This window comes from Homalodisca vitripennis, chromosome 4 (genome assembly GCF_021130785.1).
Source record: "Homalodisca vitripennis isolate AUS2020 chromosome 4, UT_GWSS_2.1, whole genome shotgun sequence".
NCBI classification, from domain to species: Eukaryota; Metazoa; Arthropoda; class Insecta; order Hemiptera; family Cicadellidae; genus Homalodisca; species Homalodisca vitripennis.
In genome coordinates, this window is record NC_060210.1 from 36,618,049 (window position 1) to 36,642,236 (window position 24,188).

The window sequence follows — 24,188 nt, forward strand, 5'->3', positions numbered from 1 at the left end:
ATATAACATTTTAGGGGTTTCTTTAATTTACCGATGCTTTATGCCATTTAATGTGAAATAGTAATTTTTCTCTCGAAACAAATGTAAACACATTTCGGCATATAGTATTACCATAAAAATAATGTTGCAGACGATTGGCTGCAACATTGCTTGCAACATGATCTATAAGCCATTATAGATCATGGCTTATTCACAGATTGCTGGCGTGGGTCATTAATGGTCCGTTGTCAATATTAGTGAAATCATACCATGGGCCATATTTGTGTTGTAAGTTGTAGGTTTTGAGACGCGGTCACCACTGAGATGATACTCATATCATTCCCAGCGACTGATAAGACGTTGACCCTTAACCTTATATGACCTAATTAAAACTATCTCTTCGCCAGTTATAGTTATCTGGCCAATGTTGCATGTTGTGGGAGCATTCGCTACTACGTTTTACCACAGAAATAATGTTTTTCAGAAATATATTCTATATTTTATTTGTATTTTGCAATGTAATAGCTTGTTTTAACGTTCTTGGAAGAATGTTTGTTGCTGAAAATGAAATCGACGATGAAGGTATGAATTTTAAATAACCTAATTACGTGCTTATTTTGTAGTATGCGATTTCAAAACATTTTCAGTAGTTCTATTTCCGAAATATATTATAAGTGCATTCTCGTTACTAAGAATACGAAAAAAATACTAGGTTACAATGTTATATTGTAGTATATTTATAATTAGATGTAGTGTAAGGATAGGAATAATGTTTTTAATGTAGTATGTACTTGAAACTCTTAAGATTATATTTAGTAAACTATAATGGGTCTTTATTACCTTCTTTACGACTTAGGCCATTATAGATCATGGCTTATTCACAGATTGCTGGCGTAGGTCATTAATGGTCCGTTGTCAATATTAGTGAAATCATACCATGGGCCATAAGTGGCTCACGAGCTATTAGAATTTGTACACAATTTTTTAACGTCTGGGTCTAAATGTGTAAAGAACTACATGACCATTTAAATAAACTGTCAAGCTTCTTAAATGTTCTTAACACTCATAAGAATCTTAAAAAAGAAAACAAGTATATTTTTACGTCACTTTTGTACGTAATGTCTACAAAGCGATTGGAAAAAGAAACATGATGTGTAAGTCTGATGAGCATTTGAAGCAATTAATTGTATGGGAATATGCGGGGAACAATTTAGGCAGGAGGTTGCACAGTTTGAGCGGGAAATAGTGTGGGCCAGCAGTGGCATATGACAGTAATACACAATATTACATTCAACCAACCAGGTGAGGCCATTTATTGCGCACGACAAAATGATGTATATAAAAGGTCAAAACTAACGAATATATTGCTTATTATACGAAATTTTGTCCATGCACGTGAGTTAACAACCAATAAAATATTATACGTTTGTAATAGAAAAACCTTCTATTGTATTGTATAGAACTATATTATTATAAATTATATGTCTTTTAATATTAAAAATTTAAAACAACAAGTAAGAAGTAAAAAGATAATACATAATGAGAAATGGCGATAATTTTAATCAAGACACGTTTTATATTTCAAGTGAATTGTTTTAGTGACGATCCCTTTATCAACATGTCTATATAGTTTATTTCGTACAAGTCAATTACTACAAAATCCTAATATGTCCATGATGATTAAGAACCTGCTATTGGTTATTATTTCAATCAGCTAATACGATTGTCCCTGAAATACTCGTAACGTGTTCTATACAAGCTTACTTCTAATAGTAGCTATACATATTAATTTATCACCTTGACTCATTCTATTTCTAAACCTATTTTATAGATTATAATCCTTAATTATCCAATGGTATTCAAGGATAATAAAAATTTTATGTTATAAACATTACTAGATGCAGCATAAGTTGTTTGAGTTCATGTGTATTCAACCGATCTGATTTGATTAAATATTTACCGCTCTTTACAATCCATGTCTAAATAAGCCCATTCTTGTATAAATATTCATATTATCTGTAAAAGCTAGTTGTGTGGCATGGAAAATTAATTTCGCTGGAGAAAATTAGCGCTTACATATTATGATACTCATATGTATTTTATATTTAAGTTTGTACTTTTACTTTATTGCATGTTAAAAATTATTATATGCAACATATAAATATCACTGAGTCTTATTAGTGAATTAAAACAAACTTTGTTTCAATGTATTTCCAGTTGTTTTTATTCTCACTTTATAAAACTAGTTGACGAGAAACTATGAAAAGCGATAAATAAAACTATTACTTTAAATTGGTGTAATACATTTATAAGTATTTTAATTTTTGTAAGCTATGCTAAATATAGACACTATGGTAATGTTTGTTTTCTAAACTTTTTGCCATTTAAAATTGGCCATAGTAAACATGAATAATTTTTTTTAATTTACGTAAAACCCTGCACTTTCGTACAGATATTTTTTATTATTTGTTTTCTTTCTACTTTTTCCTTTACGATATTGCTTATCTATGAGACCAGTTTATCATTCTCATCTGAATTTGCTACCTTTTTAACGAAATATTTCTTGCTTGGACTAAAAGAACCTATCTATCTAGGCTATTTTACCCGTTGCATTTATACATGTAAAAAATAAGAATTTATAAGGGCCTTGTTGGGTCCTAACTAATATATAAATAAAAAACTAACTATGACTATAGTATTTATATTAAATGCATTACTATCACGGTGGTTTCATTTTAGATGTCTGTGTTGTGGACAATGTAAAACACAAAATAGGAGAAAGTTGGTCCATTCTTGGTGAGTGCAACACCTACAAGTGTCTCAGCCCTAATCACGTTACTGCTCTTACGTAAGTAATTTGCCAATTTCTAATTAAGTAATTACTAATAAATAACTTGTTATGATTGTCTTTAGAATGTAAATATAAATAACATTCGAGGTATTCTTAAGTATTTTCACAATAACAATACACTATCATTAAATATTTCATAGTTCTATAAAATCAACTGGCATACGATTTTTGACATCTTATGGCAGAGTAGCAACATTACAAATGTTTTAAAACTTTTGTAAGAAGACCCCTCATGTTAATGTTTTAAATATCTGTCTATCTAGACCTTTAATATGATACCATAGATTGCTATGGGGATCTTTGCTTATTCATCTCGAACAGTCTGCAACTTGCCTAAATTGACTTTCTGGATGTAAGGAAGTGACTTTCTGTGAAACTTCAAGAGACTATACCACTGGGCGTTTAACAGTAATTTTTAGTACCTTCATATCTTACTCACAACAAATTTGGCGTATTGTACAGTGTATAAAACACCATTTTTTAAAATCTTAACATACATACACAAAACGTTTTGTTTATTTTTAATCATTAGAATGTCCTAACAAACTAACCGCCAAATAATTAGGAATTACTCACGTAAACTTTTTTCTCCACTGCAACGAAACATTTTCATCTCACACTATTCAGCTAAAAATGACGTTTCGGTTCTGTTCATTAATTTGCACTTAATAATTGGCACTATGGGTTAGGTGCTAAGTCCATACTAGCACGTTGAATTTGGCAGGGCATTGGCAAACGTATAAAAATTGCTGTTTTTTTTTTTTGTTGTGTCCAATCAAGGAAGTCAATAATGTTTTAGTTTGTAAATCCCCATAGAATGATTTATAACATATTATTTCTACATTTAATCTTATATAACACCCTGTAACCTGATAAAGATTACTGTTAAGCAACTGTAACGGAACCAGCTTGATTATAGATGGTCAAAAAGGTGTTGCTCTGGATAATACTAATTAACATAATTTTTAAATTTATATATAATAAAAATAAAATAAAATAAACTATTACATTATTGTGTCTCTTAGAAATGTTAGTTTAAAAATGAAAATCAAGCGGTTTTCTTATGAATATTTCTCTTTTATTTATTTAATTTTTGAGCTGTATCAACTTAGGTTACTAATGTTATTTAGACGTACTTACGATTCAGAAGCCAAGAGCTGGGTTGTATTGTGTAAGCAGACAACCAGATTGTTGTTGGTCAATAGAAATATTTCCTTTATGAAATTAGAATTAAAATTGTTTTGTGGTATATTTTTCTTAAGTCGACATACATAAACCAACGTAAATACATATTGCATTACTGTCAGCCAACTTGGGTTTTTGCCTTAAAGGCGTGACTTACCGTCTCTTTATCTAGTTGTTTGGTGGTGGTATGATTATTAGTGCCTGACGTTCGGATTTAAGTTTATAAATGTAGATAAAAATAATATAATCTATTAAAGAAATATTGTTTAATATGTTTACCCTTGACTCCCATTTTAACCTAAACCAAAATCATGACGGATGGCGACCGTTTCATTCTTAGATTAAATCAACGATCGATTCTTCTACTGATTAAACAACCTATAGTTTGTCTGCTCACACAATGCAAAATCTCTCTTGGCTCCTACCTAGAAACTAAAATATCTTGTGAATGATCTAATAAAAGCTATTTCAGATGTGCCTCAGCAATGGTAGATGAAACCTCTGGCTGTAAAATTACTGAGATGGATCTCACCAAATTGTACCCAGATTGTTGCCCTAAGGTGGTATGTCCTCCGACAGGTAGTCCAAACTTACCGCAACGCCTATAAAACATTTAAATTTAGATAAATAAGTAGAGAAAAGGTGAATATGTAACTTTACTATTGATAAATTTACATGTATTTATGTTTATAATTATTAGTTTTTGTGACTCGTATATATAAATTAAAGTAAATTTCTTTAGTAGGTCACAAAACAGTTTTAAATTATTGAAATCCCTTTCCACTGATTGAAACTGTCCGTAGTAAATATATCCACACTTATTATCAGCTGAGAATGTCATAACTATCACTCAGTAGATATTTATCCTTCTTAGTTAATTAGGGACGTGGTATGAAAAAGTTATTTCACTTGGTTTTTTTGTAGATTCTTCCGTCAAGTCTGGCCTCGACGCTTTTTAAAGTTTAAATTAATTCAAAATTTAAATTTAAATATACTATATTATACTTTTTTCAAGTAATGTGTTGTAAAATAACAATAGCTCTGTTTGATATTCACAATATATCCAGTAGCGTAAATCTAAGGCATTCCTATGCCAAAATCAGGACTTGTGAACCTATCCAAGTGACCATTGTACCTTTCGTCCGATTTAACTGCCGTCTCTCATGGCGTGGTTCTGTCCCTCTGTCTACCGTCCAGGAGCGTAGTCGTTCTAAAGTCGTTCCGGTGGCGCAATCTAAATTTTATACTAATTCGATCTGATTGTGGTTTGAAAATTGCTAGAGTAGTAATTGACTTGAATATTTATTTAATGTTTGAACCGAAAATGAATGGTTGAAATCCTAGTCACGCGTTCCAGACACGACATTCTAGAAAGTGTTGAAGTTGAACCAGAACGGAAACTCGCTGTGCCAGATGCGGTTTGCAATTTAGTGCTCCGATAAATAGCGCTGGCTGTTGTCGTTTCCTCTTGTCACCTTTTGGTCAATACGGATTCACTGGAATTTTGTAATAATCGCTTACTAATATATAATATCTGTATGAACTAACCATAATACGATATGCAAAGAAACTGATACCTCTCAAGTGTGACATGTTGTACGTTCCCAATTTGTGCAAGCTTATATTTAAGTTGGTCGTGCTCCCTTATTCATTGACGGATTTCATTGGATAAAGAACCGTTGCAGTTTTTATAAAAATAAAAAGATAGTTGACATTTATTAAATGTGGTTAACGTATGCAAGAAAGCTGATTCTTATCAAAAGACAACATTTTTGCTGTTCCCAGCTTGTGCAAGCGTAGGTTTAAATGTTAGTGCTCGATTATGCATTGAAGAATTTTGTTCAAACAAGTAACGTTGTAACTATACTGAAAGTTGTAAATAATTAGTGTCTAGTAACATCTTTATAACTATATTGGTTTATTTTAGTAGGAATTTAATATGTGTAAAAAGACGCAGTTGTTTAATATTTTGCAGATAATAGCAGTATATTTTTATTGCCTCTTATTTATTAAAACCTATGTGCAAAATTTGGTTTCTTTAGATGAACTAGTATTAGAGGTGATATTTTTTTATAAAAAATCCTAAATTGTGGCTAGCGCAAAACGCATTATTTCTCGACGAATGTTTATATGAAACTTTTTATTGAGTATTGAAATATTGAAGTAGTCAATATTATAATCTTATTTAATACAGTACACATTTTATAATAAACATATAAATTATTCTTATGTCTCTAACATTACCGCTATGCAGATGGGAGAGATGAATACCAACTAACTTTGGGCCATTTATTGATCTATAGTTTTACTATATATATATATATATATATATATATATATATATATATATATATATATATATATATATATATATATCTTATATATACAGGGTGGGGCAGATTGGACTCCCTAGTTTCAATCAGTCGCCGAAGAGCGCGCGCGCGAGTTAGCGGAGTGGGAGTGGTTTCATTTGGTGGGGGGAAAGACGCCATTTTTAGTAGTCACCATGCTGTGGACTGGCGAGCATCGTGGTTTTGTAGTCGAAACGTTCTTTAAAAATAAGGATTAGTGTGGTGGCGACCCAGCGTGCATTTCGTAGACGGTTTGGTTTGAATCGTCATGATAGTGTTCCTGATGCTAAAACCATAAGGAAATGGATTACAAGTGCACGGGCAACTGGATCTGCACTGCCTAGAAAACCAGTCGGACAACCAAAGAGTGTGAGGACACCAGAGAACATAATGGCGGTGAGAGCGTCTATTGAACAATCTCCATCGCGCTCTGCGCGGAAACATGCTGCTGCTCTTGGAATGTTGGCCAGAACGGTGAGGTGAATTTTACACTCAGACCTTCATTTACACCCGTATAAGATGATGGTTGTTCAAGAATTGATGCCAGCAGATTTTGTTAAACGTACAGATGCTTGCAATGCAATACTGGCTTCTTTACAGTCTGGCACTTTTCTGTGGTCTAGTGATGAGGCACATTTTCACCTCTCGGGCACAGTAAATAAGCACAATTTTCGTTACTGGGCAGCTGAAAAACCCACAAACTCTTCATTCACAAAAAGTGACTGCGTGGTGTGCTGTGTCCTCCATAGGCATAATTGGCCCCTACATTTTTGAATCGGAAGGTGAAATCGTTACTGTGAACACTGTACGATATTGTGAGATGTTGGAGAACTTTTTATTCCCCAGAATTGAAGAGTATGGTGAGGAAAATAATATTGAAGCCTTTTGGTTTCAACAGGATGGTGCCACGGCTCATACCGCCCGTCCTCTCACCAACTTCTGCAAGAACGGTTTCCCGGCCGCTTGATCTCATTACGAGGGGATGTTTCATGGCCCCCTCGCTCCCCCGATCTAAGCCCATGCGATTATTTTCTTTGGGGTTACCTAAAATCTGAGGTTTACAAAGTTCGACCAAGGACCTTGGAAGCCCTTAAGGAAGCAATTGTTGATGTTATCACTGGAATAACGCCAGATATGCTGCATAGAGTTTTTGAAAACTTCATTGAACGGCTGAATATGTGCATCGCTCGTCAAGGTCGTCACCTGGACGATATCATTTTTAAAACTTAATAAAAAATAAATGGCATTGTATGTAGATTTCAGAAATAAAAAGCTTTTGTAATAATCTTGTATGGTTTTTTATACAGTTAACCGATCAAATCAGGGAGTCCACTCTGCCCCACCCGGTATAAAAATCTTGAGTCACGATGTATGTTGCCAATAAACTCCAAAACGACTGAACCAATTTCAATCAAATTGCACATGTATCCGTAATTTAGTCTAACTTAGAAGATAGGATAGTTATTATCTGAATTATTCGCTTATGTCGTGAATATAAACGAATAAAATGAAGAGATAGATACGTATATTAAACAGTGAAACACTATTTGAAGGCGCTAAGTTATGATGTATAAATGTCTAAACTAAATTTTTGGAACTTAAAGGTTGAGTGGTAGACCACTTTGTAATAAAATACATTATGCATGTACAATACATTTTTGACATATTTTCTTGATCGTGACATCAAGGTAAAATCTACATCGGGGTTGGAAATATAATTTACTTCAACCAGAAATGCTCATACGCGGGCAAAACTTACGAAAAAGCGTGCGAAGCCGCGGGAAACAATATATATATATATTTTTAATACACAGGTATAGGTAGTACCATATACAGTCAACTCTATATGCACTGGGTTTTAATGTAAAATGTTGATTCATTAATACAAAAAAATGTATTCATAAATTTACTCGTTTACATTAAAATATTAAGTAATGGAACTTTTTTGGAACTTTTAGTATATGGTAATTATAATGGTAATAATATACCAGAATAATTCATAAGTTCAAGTTAGAATGGAACAAAATAAGAAGGATATGTAGGAATTTACTACACGTAAGTTTATTCTTTACGTATATATATATATATAAATACACACACACACACACAAACACACACATATATATATATATATATATATATATATATATATATATATATATATATATATATATACGACTTTTTGTAAATGTTGAAATTGAATATTTTCTTTATGTATGTTATAGTTAAATCAAGGCAGTTTATATTATAACTGTAGCCTTGAAAAGTATTTGTTATACATACACGATAGTAAACCTTTTAACACTTTTTTATAGATCATATTGTTCAATTTACATTTCGAATTCAATGAATTCATCATCAGGTACTTGTAGGTTCAAGGACGATGAAATTCATTGATTTAAAAATTTATATTGTACAATAAAATATATAAAAGCTTTATATTTGTATATTCATGGTAGTGTACTCCATTTGTAAAATTTAGTTTACTATGGAGATTTAAACCTCATGACCACATGAAATATAACAGAAAATCTACAGGTGGTATTTTGATGTGTTTAAAACTGTTACGGTCATAATCGCAGATAGTGTAGATGGAAAGATGTCAGTCCTGTAAGTGTCAGTAATATTTTTTCCCCTAGTTCATTCTAAACCTCTAAATTTTGATTACTTAAACTTTTTTAGATAATACATAACAACTATCCATTAATCTCCAAACTATATTTTTGGTATGATCAAATGTTCTAAATTTACTCTTCACTTTTAGCATTTACGAAGGTAATACATATTCATTTTATAACTTTCATTATAGTTTTCACTAAATTTTGTAATATTTTTTTAGTAGACTAAGAATGTTATTACTTGTCGCATTTCGGCTGCAAATTTGTTTAATAAATTAAAAGTTTATTAATATCCAGAAATATAAAAATATATATAAATAACGTAAACGCTATTATAACATCTGAAGCATTATACTTGTAAAAAGAAAAAGAGTAAGGGTGAACTTGGAATTGAAAGATAATTGTTTTCCAAGAGGAGCCACTTTAAAGAACCTTTAAAGAATAACTCCCCTTGTTATGTTTAGACAAATATGCGTTATAATATCTATATTAAGGTTGTAAATCAATAATGATAGGCGTAAAAATAGTTTCTGAATGAGATTTGAACTTGTTAGTTTAAATAAAAGTTGTGATTAAGAATTATTATTTTGTTTGAAAAGGATTGGTTTGACAACGGTAGAACTTAATTTAAATATTTTATATCAACTAATTTATAAAATGCTGTATGTAGTTGGACGCTGCATGTCCATTAATTTAAATTATGGATCGTAATGCAAAGAGGGATTTGTAAAAAATACAATAATATTTTAAACACTTTAGATTTGTAAGAATATCAGATATGCTTAAATATCCCAATGCTGAAAATACCCGAATATTCTTAACAGATTCTCATTGGCGCAAAAATCTAATACTGAGATCTACTTATTAAAATTAATGTTTACCAACATTTTCGATACTTTTGTATAAAAAATATGAATTTTTATCATGTCACAAACTTCTATCAAACAAAAACAGCAACAAAATCTTTTGAGTCCCGGCTAAACATATTGAAAAGACATATTTGGTTTTTTAATACTGAGATATATTGACATTTCCTGGTTTTAGGCTTCATTCTTACATAAATTTTAAATTTAAGTGACAATTCTTTTATGATTTACAGTGTTTGTTTTTTGTTTAAATCTGCCACTTATCTTCGAAATGTATAAACATTTTCTTAGCCATGTTCATTCCATTACATGTTTTAGTTATTTTTTTGTTCTAGTTTAGTTTTTACTTTACAACATTAACTATCAACAATAATAACAGGTTTAGCAAATTGTAAAATAGGTTTAAATGAATAAAATATAAAAAAAGGATAAATTGTTGTTAAGAATTCGATATTAATAATTACTTACATTTTAGATCAATCAACATTTAAGTGACTTACTTCAAAATTTGGTCAAAGTACTGTTCTCTTGGTCAAGATAATTGCGTTGTAAATGACATTACATTTAGTGACTTAATAATCGGAACACTTTAAAAGTATAATAATAGTATTATGTCCAATGAAAGCTTTCTTCATAAATTATGTGTACAACATATAATAGTTTAAATAATGTTACTTTAAATTAATTGTGTACTCTTGAACCGGTTATCTCTTTTATAAACGCTTTTTAAAATTAACAGAAAACATTGAATATATTTACTAAGTGTGTTATGAGTCAATCAATATGACTCCAGCAATATCCACGTCCAGCTAGGAGGGACATAAAAGGTATTCTTAATATTCTCAGCAAAATTGGCGTTATGCCAACTACATCTGTATTTCAGTTTTCCTTATCTTTGATTCTAGAAAATATTGCTTTCCCGTAACAGACAACTTCAACATTCTGAAATTTCATATCCAAAAGTCCCTTTTACTTATAAAGTGAGGACGCTACTGTCTCCGTTAATAGTCTGTCTGCCGTGCCTGTCTTCATGGAGATGAGATAGTAATGGAAAAAGGCAGACTGTTTCTAAAGTTCTGAAATAAGTACTTTTGGGAAGAACATTCAATCTTCTTACATTGCAAAGTAAAGGCATTGGTCTTGTACGATGAAAATTGATACTTAGGTGACTTCTGAGAAAACTAATCTGCATTGTCCAATAAAAGTAAAATTATCTTTGCCAACCAAAGACATAAACCTTCTTGTAGCGCTTGAAAATTCTGACCTTTGAATCTCATTCCTGTTGGAACTATATGGATAATTTTGTGTTTATAATTATAACATTTTAACATACCGAAAAGCCTTTCAGAAATCTGATAAAAATACTATGATATTATTGATTATACGTAAGCAAATTCAGCATTTCATGTATGTAGAGAAATTAAAATATATTGATAAATATTAGTTTAAAGAGCTACGTCTTTACATTTTTGTATAATTCAGCATCCTGAAACTTGGCGTCACGTATTACATGAAAATTAACTTTTTAATTCGTCGTTGGGGTCTTTTAAACTGTAATTTATACAACTTTTAATGACTTATACCAATAAATGTTGTTAAATATGAAACTATAACCGGTATTCAAAAGTTACCCCTAATGCGACATAGATTGTTCTTAAATATTTAAGTAAACTCATCTTCATAAATGATATATTTAGTGACTGAAATTATAATGATAGAGAGTTCCTATATTTAGCATAGTATAAAAGAGGTTTTATTTACATAAAAAGGCAAGCATGAAGTTCATTGCTTCTTAGAGTAATGGTATATCTCTAATTGTTTAAAATTGAGCGGAAATCTTCAGAAGTGGAGTTGTTATTTTATAAATTATTTAATACTTTTTCTATCTGTAAAATGACATAAAAATCCAATAACAATGATTTAGTACAAGTTAAGTTTTCTAGTATTTAACTGATATTTTTAAATTGAATTTTTTATTAATAGGCATAAAACGGTATGAATACATGTATAGTGTTAGTTTAAGGCCTTGTATTGTATTTAATTTCCCTAGAATTTGTTACCATGGATTAAGTTTCTTATAAAATATATTAGAGGACTAAATGTAAACTTGGCAATTATATTATATCGCTAAATATAAAATAACAGTTTCTCAATACTCCGTATTGGATACGTTTATGTAGATATTATTAATTCAAACACGTAGAACGTTTTGCAAGAGCCTAATATAAATACGTCATATATCCAAAAGTAAGTAATAATATCCAAAAGTCATTACCTGCCTCATGTATACTTTGGGCATCCGTTTAATAGAAAGTCATTGTGAGTGTATTAATCCTTGACACGTAGTAGCCTTATATTATTTAATTTCAGGTACATATCTTAAGACATAGGTCTAGAAATAAACAGTGGTTGTAGGGTTTTTATAAAGTTTAAATTTCATTAAGCTGATACGAAAATATAAACCTGAAAGATAAAAGAAAATATTTGACTTAACTTATACTTAACTGTAATCTTTAATCTTGTTTTGAAATTTAATCACAGAGAAGACTTACACTACTGTAAACATTAACCACCAATAAATATAACCAATGAAAAGTAATGTTTAAAGAAATATTTAAGTTGAAATGAAAGCAATAAAATATACATCGAGAAACATGATGAAATATTAGTATGATAAACAGAAGTTTTCCAAATAAAGTAGGGATTCTTTGCAATGAAAAGGATTCTCCGAAATGATGAAGCCAATAAAGTTACAAAGGTATACTCCAGGAAAACAGTAACTTATGCAAGATAGTAAGTGACGAGACTGTGGTGATTGTAAGTAAAGCTATTGCAGAAAAGTCCTTAACGGTCACAGTAGCTGTTATTAACATTCAACGCTTGAATTTAAATGAAATAGTTGTAGATATTATATTAGTTGTTAATAATCGTTGCTAATTTAAAATTGTAGATAGAATAATGATGTATTTTCAATATGTTAGGAAATCGTACCCTCTACCGGCAAAGTCCTTATTACCGTGCATAGGTACATAATAAACTTGTGCAACCACGTAGTATTATTATATTTCAACAAAGGATATTTTGCATGTAACAAAATTATATTACTTATTAGCATTTACCCGCGGATTCACATATAATCATGCAAATCGAAGTTCGTACCCTTCTTAATGGAATCCTACGATAGTTCTTAATGAATACGATGAAGACCAATTATATTTTACATACAGACATAGATACTTCTTATTACAGTGTTTATATTTAAAAGATTATTGAGTTTTATATATATATATATATATATATATATATGGGTATAAACGAAAACACGTTTCTTCAAATCGAAATGCTTAATATTTCGTTACTTTTCAGTAACATTATCAAAAGCATGTATTTAATAAAATATAAACAAACAAAAGAATGAAGGTTATAAAAACATTTCAAACAACAAAAACATATGGTATCAAAACAAGTAAATTAATTAAACATGTAACCTTTCCTAAACACAGAGATAGATAAAATGTTCGAATAATAAATTAAAATCAAAATTAACTGTGTCTCAAATTTAATCCAACTGGTGATTTTGATTGAAGAGCCATTATGTTAGCTTGTTCATATCTTCTTAGTAATAATTTGGTGTAGTCTTTATTGTCATAATTTTGAAACTTCTTGGTGCCAATTAGAGAGAAACAATTTTCAAAGGTTTTATTGTGTTGGACAGCATGTGCAGATACGGATCTAAGTAAATTTTGATGTCGAACATCGGCACGATGATTGTTCATCCACAGCCTAAGTGACGTAGATGTTTATGCAATGTAGTCTTTAGGGCAATGTTGACAGGATAAATTATATACTACATTTTCACTGTTACGTGTGATTTCTTCTGCTATAGAATATTTTTTGTGCGTAACACAGCTTTTGTAACAGTTTGTAGATTGCATCATACTGCATATTCCACAGCGTGGTTTATTGCATGGATGGCATTTGTGATTGAAATTTTGACTGTTGTCTTTATCTGTAATATATTTTGGATGAACTAATAGATTTTTAAATTTGGTGGTCTTTTGAAAATAAGTCTAGGAGAACTATTAAAAAGATCCTTTGTTTCTGGAGATTGTTCCAATATTTTGTAGGCGGTCTTAATAATTCCATTTACTTTGTGTAATCCAGGATGGTACTGAGTTACAAATTTGGCATCTTTTTCAACAACGCTTAAAACCTGGTTTGTATTTTTAGGCTTAGCTATTTCACTGTTAATCAATTTTACAGGGTATCCTCTGTTGATTAATGAATTTGATAATGTTGTTACATAACTTTGGAAGTCAGTATCATCTGTACATAGATTCTTAGCTCTTAGAGCAAGACCCTTGGGTATAGATTTCTTTATATACTGTGGAGGCAGCTATCATAATGTAAATATTGCATACTGTTTGTGTCCTTGACATGAATATTAGTTTTAAAACGACCGCTATTTAATAAAACGTCTACATCAAGAAAGTTTACATAATTTGTCGATGTTTTCCAGGTGAAATTTAGTGATGAAAAATCATTTAATTCCTCTAGGAATTGTTTCAAATTTTCCATTCCATTATTCCAAACAAGAAATATATCATCGATATAACGAAACCAAGCCAAGGGTTGAAAGTTTTGGGTTGATAAAAAGTTTTTCTCGAGGAACCCCATAAAAAGATTGGCGTATGTAGGAGCCATTTTTGTCCCCATCGCTGTGCCCTTTATTTGAAGAAAGTTTTTGTCTAGAAACTTAAAATTGTTCATAGTCAAAATCATTGTAACTAAATGAGTGATAAAATTAGAAGTGGGTAAAGTGTTTTTCGGTCTTTCATCTAAAAATTTCCCAATTGCTTCGACACCCTCGTCATGTGGAATATTGGTGTAGAGTGATTCTAAGTCAACTGTGGCTAATATTACTTCACCAGATAATGGTTGAGGAATTTCCGATAGTCTTTCTAAGAAATGATTGGTATTTTTGATATAGGAGGGCAACTCTCTGACAAAAGGTTGTAGAATGTCATCTACGTAAGCAGACATTTTTTCTGTGGGAGCTCCAATACTTGCAACAATAGGCCGGCCTGGAGGAGGTCTTGCCTGTTTGTGTGTTTTAGGTAACATGTAGAATACAGGTGACTTTGGTTGTGTTGGTATTAAAGTTTTGAAATGAAATGAAATGAAATGAAATATGCCTTTATTTAAGAGGCGGAGTTAGGGCTATTTAGCCCTCTCTACCACTCAACCTCAAAAATATATTAATTTATTAAGTTTTAAGTATATTATTAGAAATATTTTGCTTGGGGCCATTTTCTAAGATATATTCTTTGATTTCTGCACTAAAATCGTTAGTTGGGTCTTTTTCCAAAGTCATGTACTCAGTAGAATCTTGCAATTGCCTGTTAGCCTCATTAATATAATCACTGCTATTCAAGATTACTGTAGAATTCCCCTTATCAGAAGGTAAAATTACGACATTTTTGTCATATTTTAATGACTTAATAGCTTTTTCTTCCTTAGATTGTTGGCTTATTGGCTTATTCTTTAATTGTGGCAAGTTTTTCAATATATTTGATCAGATAAATTGGCTAATATTACATTTAAAAACTGCTCAATAGGATGGTCATTGGGCAGGGCTGGGGGCTGCCATCCAGACTTTGGTTTGAAATTTTTTAAGGGAAAGCGGTAATGGCTCATTGACATTGTTCTTATTTTCATTTTTACTGAAATAAAATTTGATTCTACTATCTCGTGCAAATTCCAATGCGTCAGCAATAAAATTAATGTGGTTGAACCTTGGGGTAAGTAACTAACCAAGCAAAATTATAGTTACCAATCGGTTATAGTTTCTTGCGATATATCTCACAGGTCTGAAAATGTCTAAGGACTCTTATAGGTATAAAAGAAAACAAAACACGTTTCTTCAAATCGAAATGCTTAATATTTCGTTACTTTTCAGTAACATTATCAAAAGCATGTATATAATAAAATATAAACAAACAAAAGAATGAAGGTTATAAAAACATTTCAAACAACAAAAACATATGGTATCAAAACAAGTAAATTAATTAAACATGTAACCTTTAATAAACACAGAGATAAATGGTAATCAAAACTTACACTAGCTCTTAGTAAATATATATTTATTTATTTACTAATTTCTATTGCTCGTGTAGAACCGTACGTTTCTAGTTTGACCAAATTAAATATCTGACACTTCATTTGAACTTGCCAGCCATGGCATTCCTACAAAAATAACATATACATATAAAGATATTGGACACATACTTATGTCTAAAGCGTCTACTACTGATCCTTGTAACCGATCTACTTCATGTCTCAAGATTTTTCATATGCTGTAGTTGATTTTCCCTTTTTATCGTGATTTGAAAATATATACACCTACATACAACCGAAATTTCACTGGGATAAAAATAAATCTATTTCCCCTACTTAAATTCACTTTTTATTAAATTTATTTTTATATATTTAGATAATTTGCGTTGTTGTGCCGGCCAAGAAATATATAAATAGCCTATATAAGCTTATTATTAAGTTAGGTTTATAGCAGTGTTGAAATAATATTTATTTGTAAACAAATGTTTCTGCCTCTTTAGCGAACTTCATATTAATGTGTCAAGAGGTATTTAATTTCAGTAATTAGGATTATGTTCCGTAAATGTTTGTTGTTTTCCTCAGTTCAAACGTTTTCCGTAACTGTTTCTAATTTTTATTCCTATAGAAACTTTCCTCAGACTTTTTCATTTGGTTGAAATTACACCTTTGAAATATATACAAGTTTTAAAACTGTTATTTACTTTGATGAACATTGGACTAAAGCTGTCAGATTCATTGATAATGAGAGAGGCAATTAGTAAGATGAATTAACTCAGCTGGTCTAAGTTATGAGCCCATTAGGAAACGACAGCCTTCATTGGTCCTAACAAGGAGAATGTTCTTTAATTATTCTGATGTCCCTAATTTTTAACTAACAAACACTATAGTTTTATGTTACCCAAGATTACACTCAAGTACTTTATTAACAAAAATTTAATAAATACATTTAAAATTTCTACATATAAAATATTTTTTACTGAATACAGTAATTATACTGTAAGGTAACTAGTATATTACTGAATAAGAAAAAATATAGTGGCTTGGCTACAATACATATTATTCTCAGATATTTTATACTTAGGATAAAGATCGATAAAGAAATTTTGTATCACAGTACTTTGGAAGAAGAAATTTGTTTGGTAAGGAATTTTAAAATTTGATGCAGGTAAGACTACTCTTCTTTGTATAATGTCTTCAGTGTAATGTGTGACCAATTCATACTAGTATAACCTTGATACACAATCTGACTTGTGATATAGTTTTACCAAGGGACAGGACGCTTTTATAACTTGTTAAAGGTTTGATTAAACACGTAACTAAGTTGCAGGAGTTTAAATAAAATTGTTTTGTGTTCACAACGAGCCATCTCCTAATGACACGTCTAGTGAGGGATCCATTGATTATTCTGATGGCTGCCTGAGAAAAAAATTTTTTTAGATTCGTAACCTTCCTATTACAATACTTGAATGTTACGTATTCCACTTTATGATGGAATCGGACCTGCGTTTGTAGAAAACCGTTTCATATACAATTTATAAAGATACCTTAATGTTTTACCTGACCATTAGGTTTACATTAGCGACAATATTTATGGATATTCTATACAATAACTACGAAACGGGAATATTTTTATCGCCCTTTGACTGATAAGGATAAGGATGATAAGGAAAACCTCTATTACTAATGTACAGATTTGTGTTCTCTTCTTTGACTTCGGACTGATATTGATGGACTGTAGATTGTGTATGGTAGGATCTCGTGACGGTTGTCCATTCATAGGCTAACTGTTCTCTCCCGTTCACATGTGATAGATGAGATAATTTCAGAAGAATGCTTCTTATATCTCAGCCTTGTGAGACTCATGTTAAATTCATGACTCATCAAGGAACATTTGTCCGTGTAAATTGTTCTCTTATCATGATTTATTTTATAGTATTTTAGTGTATAAATATCTTTCGAATCTGGAACATTCTTCATTTATTTATACAGTGGTATAACATTCAGATAATTCGTTATGTTAACTATGATAAAATAAATATGGTATTCCTTCCTTAAGTGTTGGTTGTCGTTATAGCATAAGACACTCAGCGTATTCTTGAATATAAAACTAACAATTTAGATACCTTACATTAAATTGTTTATACCGAAACTTATTTATTAATTTAATAATTTTACTTAAACCATAATTAAGTACCATGTATAACACACACTGTAAAAATTTTAATCCTTAATTTGTTTAAACCTAAATTCATATGTATTTATTAGTTACATTACTTTAATTATTTCTGTTGTTCATTGGCACTAATTTAGCAAACTAGCCACAACTTTTGGTACAACATATTATTAAATATGAATTCTTAAAATTAAGAGCACTATTTGATAAAGTTGTTTTTATTCATTCGTTTTACTAGTTAACGCAATTTATAATGTTTAACCCTTTCGTTTGTTTATTAATTATATTATTGTTTATTAATTAATTTTAAGACTGGCCGTGAAAATAAAATTCGGACTTTTGTAATTTTCATATTTCTAGGGGTACAATATTTACGATGCCTTATTGGTAGAGCATTAGCGAAGCCTATAAAAGTGGGATAAGAAAAATATAGTTCGTGTTGTCTCTCTCTCTCTCTCTCTCTCTCTCTCTCTCTCTCTCTCTCTCTCTCTCTCTCTCTCTCTCTCTCTCTCTCTCTCTCTCTCTCTCTCTCTCTCTCTCTCTCTCTCTCTCTCTGCACGATATCTCGAGAAAAAAAACATGAAGTAAATATAAAAACATTTTTATAAGGATCATACATCCATAGAAGGATTACACTCGTTACAATTGTTATAATAACTGTATTCCCTCACTACTTCTTCATAACATTTGAAGATGAAAATTGACACACACGCGCGCACTCGCATGCGCACACGTATATTATTCTCTTAAATTGCAAATGCAAAACATAATGACGTAACATAATTATCAACCATCTATAGGGGTTGTAACCCCTAGAAGATTGTTTTCTAACTTTCAAATACCTTACCGATGGGGGGGGGGAATTCGCTCACATTTGCCTCATAGCTAACTACCATAGGAGATCAACCTTTTCATGAATATCAATCACTCATAGGAGTTTTAGTAAGGTTAATTAATTCCCACAAAAACTTCCTTTTTTTATTATATATCGAGTTATCATACGAAGGTGAAATTTGACACACATATGTATCATTCTTTCTACAGACTGCTATTGGTACTTGAAATAGACTAAATAAAAGTAGATTATAATGTCAGAATTAGTCGCTTTGTAATCCAAGTAGACTACCTTAAAACATATATTCATTGTCAGAGCAAAAATGCAAACTCTACAACAGTACCTAAAGTGAGTACAGTATGACAGTACACACTTCGGATCAACTTATATGACTGGGAAAGACAACTACATCGGCGTAACAACCCTAGATGGGAAGAATATTATTTTAAATATAAGTACAAGCTTTTTTCCTGAAGAAGACATTTTAGATCTAAGGTATATATTATTATCTGGTCCACAAAGTTATGCTATTACATCCCAAAAGCAACCTTAGACCAAAAGTAAAATACTGAATAAAATACAATGATTGGAAATCACCAATTTTTTCACTATTAGAAAAGTATTATGTATTTTCTTACATCGGAGGTACATTTAAACACTATTTGAGCAGAGGAAGAAGGCTGCCTGAGAAAATAAAATAGAGTAGTGTTTAGGATAATAATATTCATCTTACATTTAAAATTACTTATGTTTATTCTTACTGGCATAAAACTGAAGCTTAATTAATAAGGTGCCTTCCATAAACATTATTCAACAACAGTTGAACATGTCCTCCAGTGTTTCCAATGCTCTTCTCCAACCGCTGTCGGACACTGAGGATGAAGCATGAACGCTTAAAGCCACTTTCACATTTTAAGGCCCCTAAAAAAATGCTCTGTAGACAGCTTTCAACTATTCTGATATGATAAAGATATGGAATATCTTCGACTAACCATCAATCATTTTTAAAAGTACTCATTATACCATTATAAAGAATATAGCTATTACACACCTGCTATTCAATAGGAAATCGCGTGCAAAGGCATGGGTAACTTATAGTTATATATAAAGGTGCCTGTTATTACAAATTAAATACATGTCCAATGTTTCACATACTTATCATTAAGATGCTTTAGTTTTATAATGTTAACTGAACTCTGTTTTATATTCTAGTAAACTTGCATTGTATGAAATTTATTATTTTACCTTTAATATTGTGTATAAGTGTTCAGAAACGTTTACTTTAAATATATTGCTTTAAAATAATATTCTTGCTTCAAAATGTGTCTTTACTTACTTATGGTCCTTCTTCAACGGAAGGTATTTTACATATAGGTATTTACATATAACTCCCAAAATATTTCATTTTATATGATTTACATCTATTTCACCAACATTTAATAACTCATCTTTCGTAGATGTATTTACCTTGGGGGACAGAAACATGTAATGTTGCCTTCTGCCTGCCTGTCCACCAGGTATATCGTGAACGAACTAACCTATAAACTTGATATTTGGTACAAAAGCGACACTTTTAAATTATCAGTCGTTATACATGTGTTGCTTTTTTATATGACTATGCTTTAATTCTGAGCAAACTACTTTTCTTAATAAAACTATTTGTATTTGTTTGCCTAAAACCAAGAGTCACAATAAACCATTATTATTTTTAAATCCTTAATCACACACATAACATTCTACCTAAATAAGAAAAAAATATAAAACTTTGGAACAACATAGAAACGATGTAACTACCTTTTCCATGGATGTTTTATGGCGGTTGTCCAGGGGTGATTTATTACTGTTAAATCATTTGTTCTTTTACTTTGGTTCCGTAATTTCAGACGAGGTTGTAATAGTGTGAGAGCTCTTGGAAAACTTGCTTAGAGCTATAAATTTATGAGTAGCTGTCAAAACAAGAGCAAACACTAAAACAAGAGAAATCACTAAAGTTTGCATATAAGTTTGAGTACGTAGATTAAGTCAATTAGGTAAACTCATTCTTCTTTTTTACTTTTAACTTATACAGTGTATATAATATATAATAAATACACTATACAGGAATAATGAATCGTATCTATATTTTTATTGATATTGTCAGCCATAGTATGAAAATATCTAGGAGTAAATTATGTTGTATAATTATTTTTTGAATAACATCCTTATATTCAATAATTGTTTAATCAATACTAATACACTTACAATGGATCATTCATACGTAATAATTTCAAAGTAAATTACATATAAAAGGTCCATTCATAAAATTTTTTACGACAGTACGTACATAACATAATACGTTTGAATACATAGTGTAATATGTTTAGTAGTAATAGGATTTTAAATTATTAGAAAGATTTAAGCACGATAACAGAGATGCTCAATTAGCTTTCAATGTTTGCAGAGCCGAATCAGCTCAGTTGGTTGAGAGTTAGTGAAGTCTATTAGTCGTAGGGATGGAAAAATGTCATTTCTATATATGTATGTCTGTGTATCTGTATATCTTTCCTCACGATATGTGGATAACGGACTAACCTAAAGACTTTGTTTGAACGTTCGTTACTTTTATAAGGAACGATGAGTTCGATTATAGTGCATGTCGCTGCATACGATTCGCTGACCGTTAGTCAGCGTATATACCTATGCTAGAATTATAGGTAACCACGATGGCAACAAGAATATAGCAGAATAAAATATTGTAAATTAGTTGAATAAAAACATTTTGTATCATGTGGCTTTATCATACAATTAAATGAAAAACAATAATTAAGTCCTAACTTGAAGACAATATTAGATTTTGGTGCATTATTGCGTTAAATTTCTCTAACTACCTCACCGGAACTTTTATAACTTTAAACTCTGCTATAAAACCTAATGAATTATAAAAATTTGAATGTTTGATGTGGTAAGATATCTTTAAAAGGCTACCTATATCATCTAAATCTTTCACGATAATCATATTTATATATAGACAAATATGAGTTATATGGTTCAAACTTAAAATATGGCTAAGAATCCCTAAATCCCGCTGAATTAAATTATATGTAACCTTTATTTATTTACATAATTTTAATAGCGTGCTTTATGAACTAGTTCTTCAAAAAAGTCAAACCAACTTTGGATAAGACCTCTGAAACCGTATCACATAGCACTATATAACACCGTTTGTGGTACATGTGGCCACCTTCATACATTCTGTAAGGTAGACTCATGAAGTACATTTAATATACAACACAGAGTACATTTTAATTACACCTAAGTTAAAGGCCAACTAAAATTCAACAAGAACTATAAACGTATAACAACATATACGATACGTGTGGCCACCTTTATACATTCTGTAAGGTAGACTCATGAATTACATTTAATATACAACACAGAGTACATTTCAATTACACCTACGTTAAAGGCCAACTAAAATTCAACAAGAACTAAAAACGTATAACATCATATACGATACATGTGGCCACCTTCATACATTCTGTAAGGTAGACTCATGAAGTACATTTAATAGGCAACACACCGTAAATTTTAATTACACCTACGTTAAAGGCCAACTAAAATTCAACAAGAACTAAAAACGTATAACATCATATACGATACATGTGGCCACCTTCATACATTCTGTAAGGTAGACTCATGAAGTACATTTAATAGGCAACACAGCGTAAATTTTAATTACACCTACGTTAAAGGCCAACTAAAATTCAACAAGAACTACAAACGTATAACATCATATACGATACATGTGGCTACCTTCAATAACGTACCACTTTCACCATACCAGAATTATAGAGTGCTTCATCACCAACTCCTTCGTCTAGTCCAATCAACATTGTAAAAGATCACTAAAATCATATATAGTGTAAAAATGACAAATACGACGCACATGGCCATCTTCACTTATGAACAACTTTATAGACCTTATCATACTTTATCGTGTTTCATAAACTATTCTTATGTTACATTCTAACAAAAATTTTATATAACATATAACCGTGTACAGTGTACCTGAAACCGTGTCGTGTAGCATTGTATAATATAACATACGATACATGTGGCCACCTCTACTTATGTACGTCTCTATATAACATATCAAACTTATAGCATATTTAATTGAAATTCCCACGTAACATTCAGACTAAACTTTGGTAATATCGTTGTGCAATGTCATGTACCGTGGTTTACTTCATAATCAGTAATAGGCTACAGTAAAAAATTGGCTATCCAGATCTTTATAGTCTGCCGTGTATTCTTTATTATTTCTGTTGAATGGTTTTCTAAACTCACAATGCTTAATGCTTGCTCTGTATTGTTTATTTTTTCAGTTTACTGCTTTAATTGTGAACATATTACAATAAAATGGAAATAAATGTGCTTAGTGCGAAAAAGTGTATATAAATTATGATGATTGTTAGGACAATATATAAGATATATTCTATTTAAATCAAAACTTTATCAACAAGAATGTTTCATAACAGTGTTTCATAATAAAATTCAACATAATTTCCTTTTTACCCCACACTACATATTGTTATTGCTGCACGTGTTAATATATCACTTGTTAATAGTATTTTACATATTAAGTTAGTTAAAAAATGTTTAATTTGATATTTTCTCGTTACCATTATGGCTACCAATAAGACAAACGTAAAAATATTTCTTAAGTTTCGGCCAAATCCAAAGGAGTGCCCGGCACCATAACCTAACTCAGTGTTCCACATATAAAGCTTCATACGAAATTTATAGTCTATAGGCCAGCTCATTTTACTGACTGATAGCCAGACAAATAGCAATAGAACTGGTCCGTCCCAAAAGTGTTATGCTTTACTAAAATTAATTAAAATAAAGCACTGCGATTTTTATATATGTCACTAATAATAGTACACTATAAAAAAATTATTGGGTGGATGTTGACGAAGATTAAGAGGTTGAAACATGTTCCTTTCTGTCTATATGTTTGTCTATTTGTCTGATTGTCTGGATGATATCTCGAAAACGATCTCTTATAGACTTGTAATTTTTCATTGATCTTTAGTTATATATCAATGAACCAAATGGGTGAGCTTTAACAAAAGTGGTTTAAATTGGTGTAATGAAAAACCATAATTGCAAGGGAAAATGCTAGACTAATTTATGTGTAAGGAAATATATTGTGAGAGTTTATGGCTTAAGAT

The 24,188-nt window shown here is 30.7% G+C and overlaps 1 protein-coding gene across 1 annotated transcript; it reads left to right on the forward strand.

Annotated features, from left to right (window-relative positions):
• Positions 1–381: 381 nt before the first annotated feature.
• Positions 382–4,769, forward strand: LOC124359159 (U-scoloptoxin(16)-Sm1a-like). The gene is made up of 3 exons (XM_046811662.1): positions 382–561; positions 2,719–2,827; positions 4,488–4,769. The coding sequence occupies exons 1-3, from the start codon at positions 411–413 to the stop codon at positions 4,621–4,623; spliced, it is 396 nt and encodes a 131-aa protein (XP_046667618.1). The 5' UTR covers positions 382–410; the 3' UTR covers positions 4,624–4,769.
• The last annotated feature ends 19,419 nt before the right edge of the window (positions 4,770–24,188 follow it).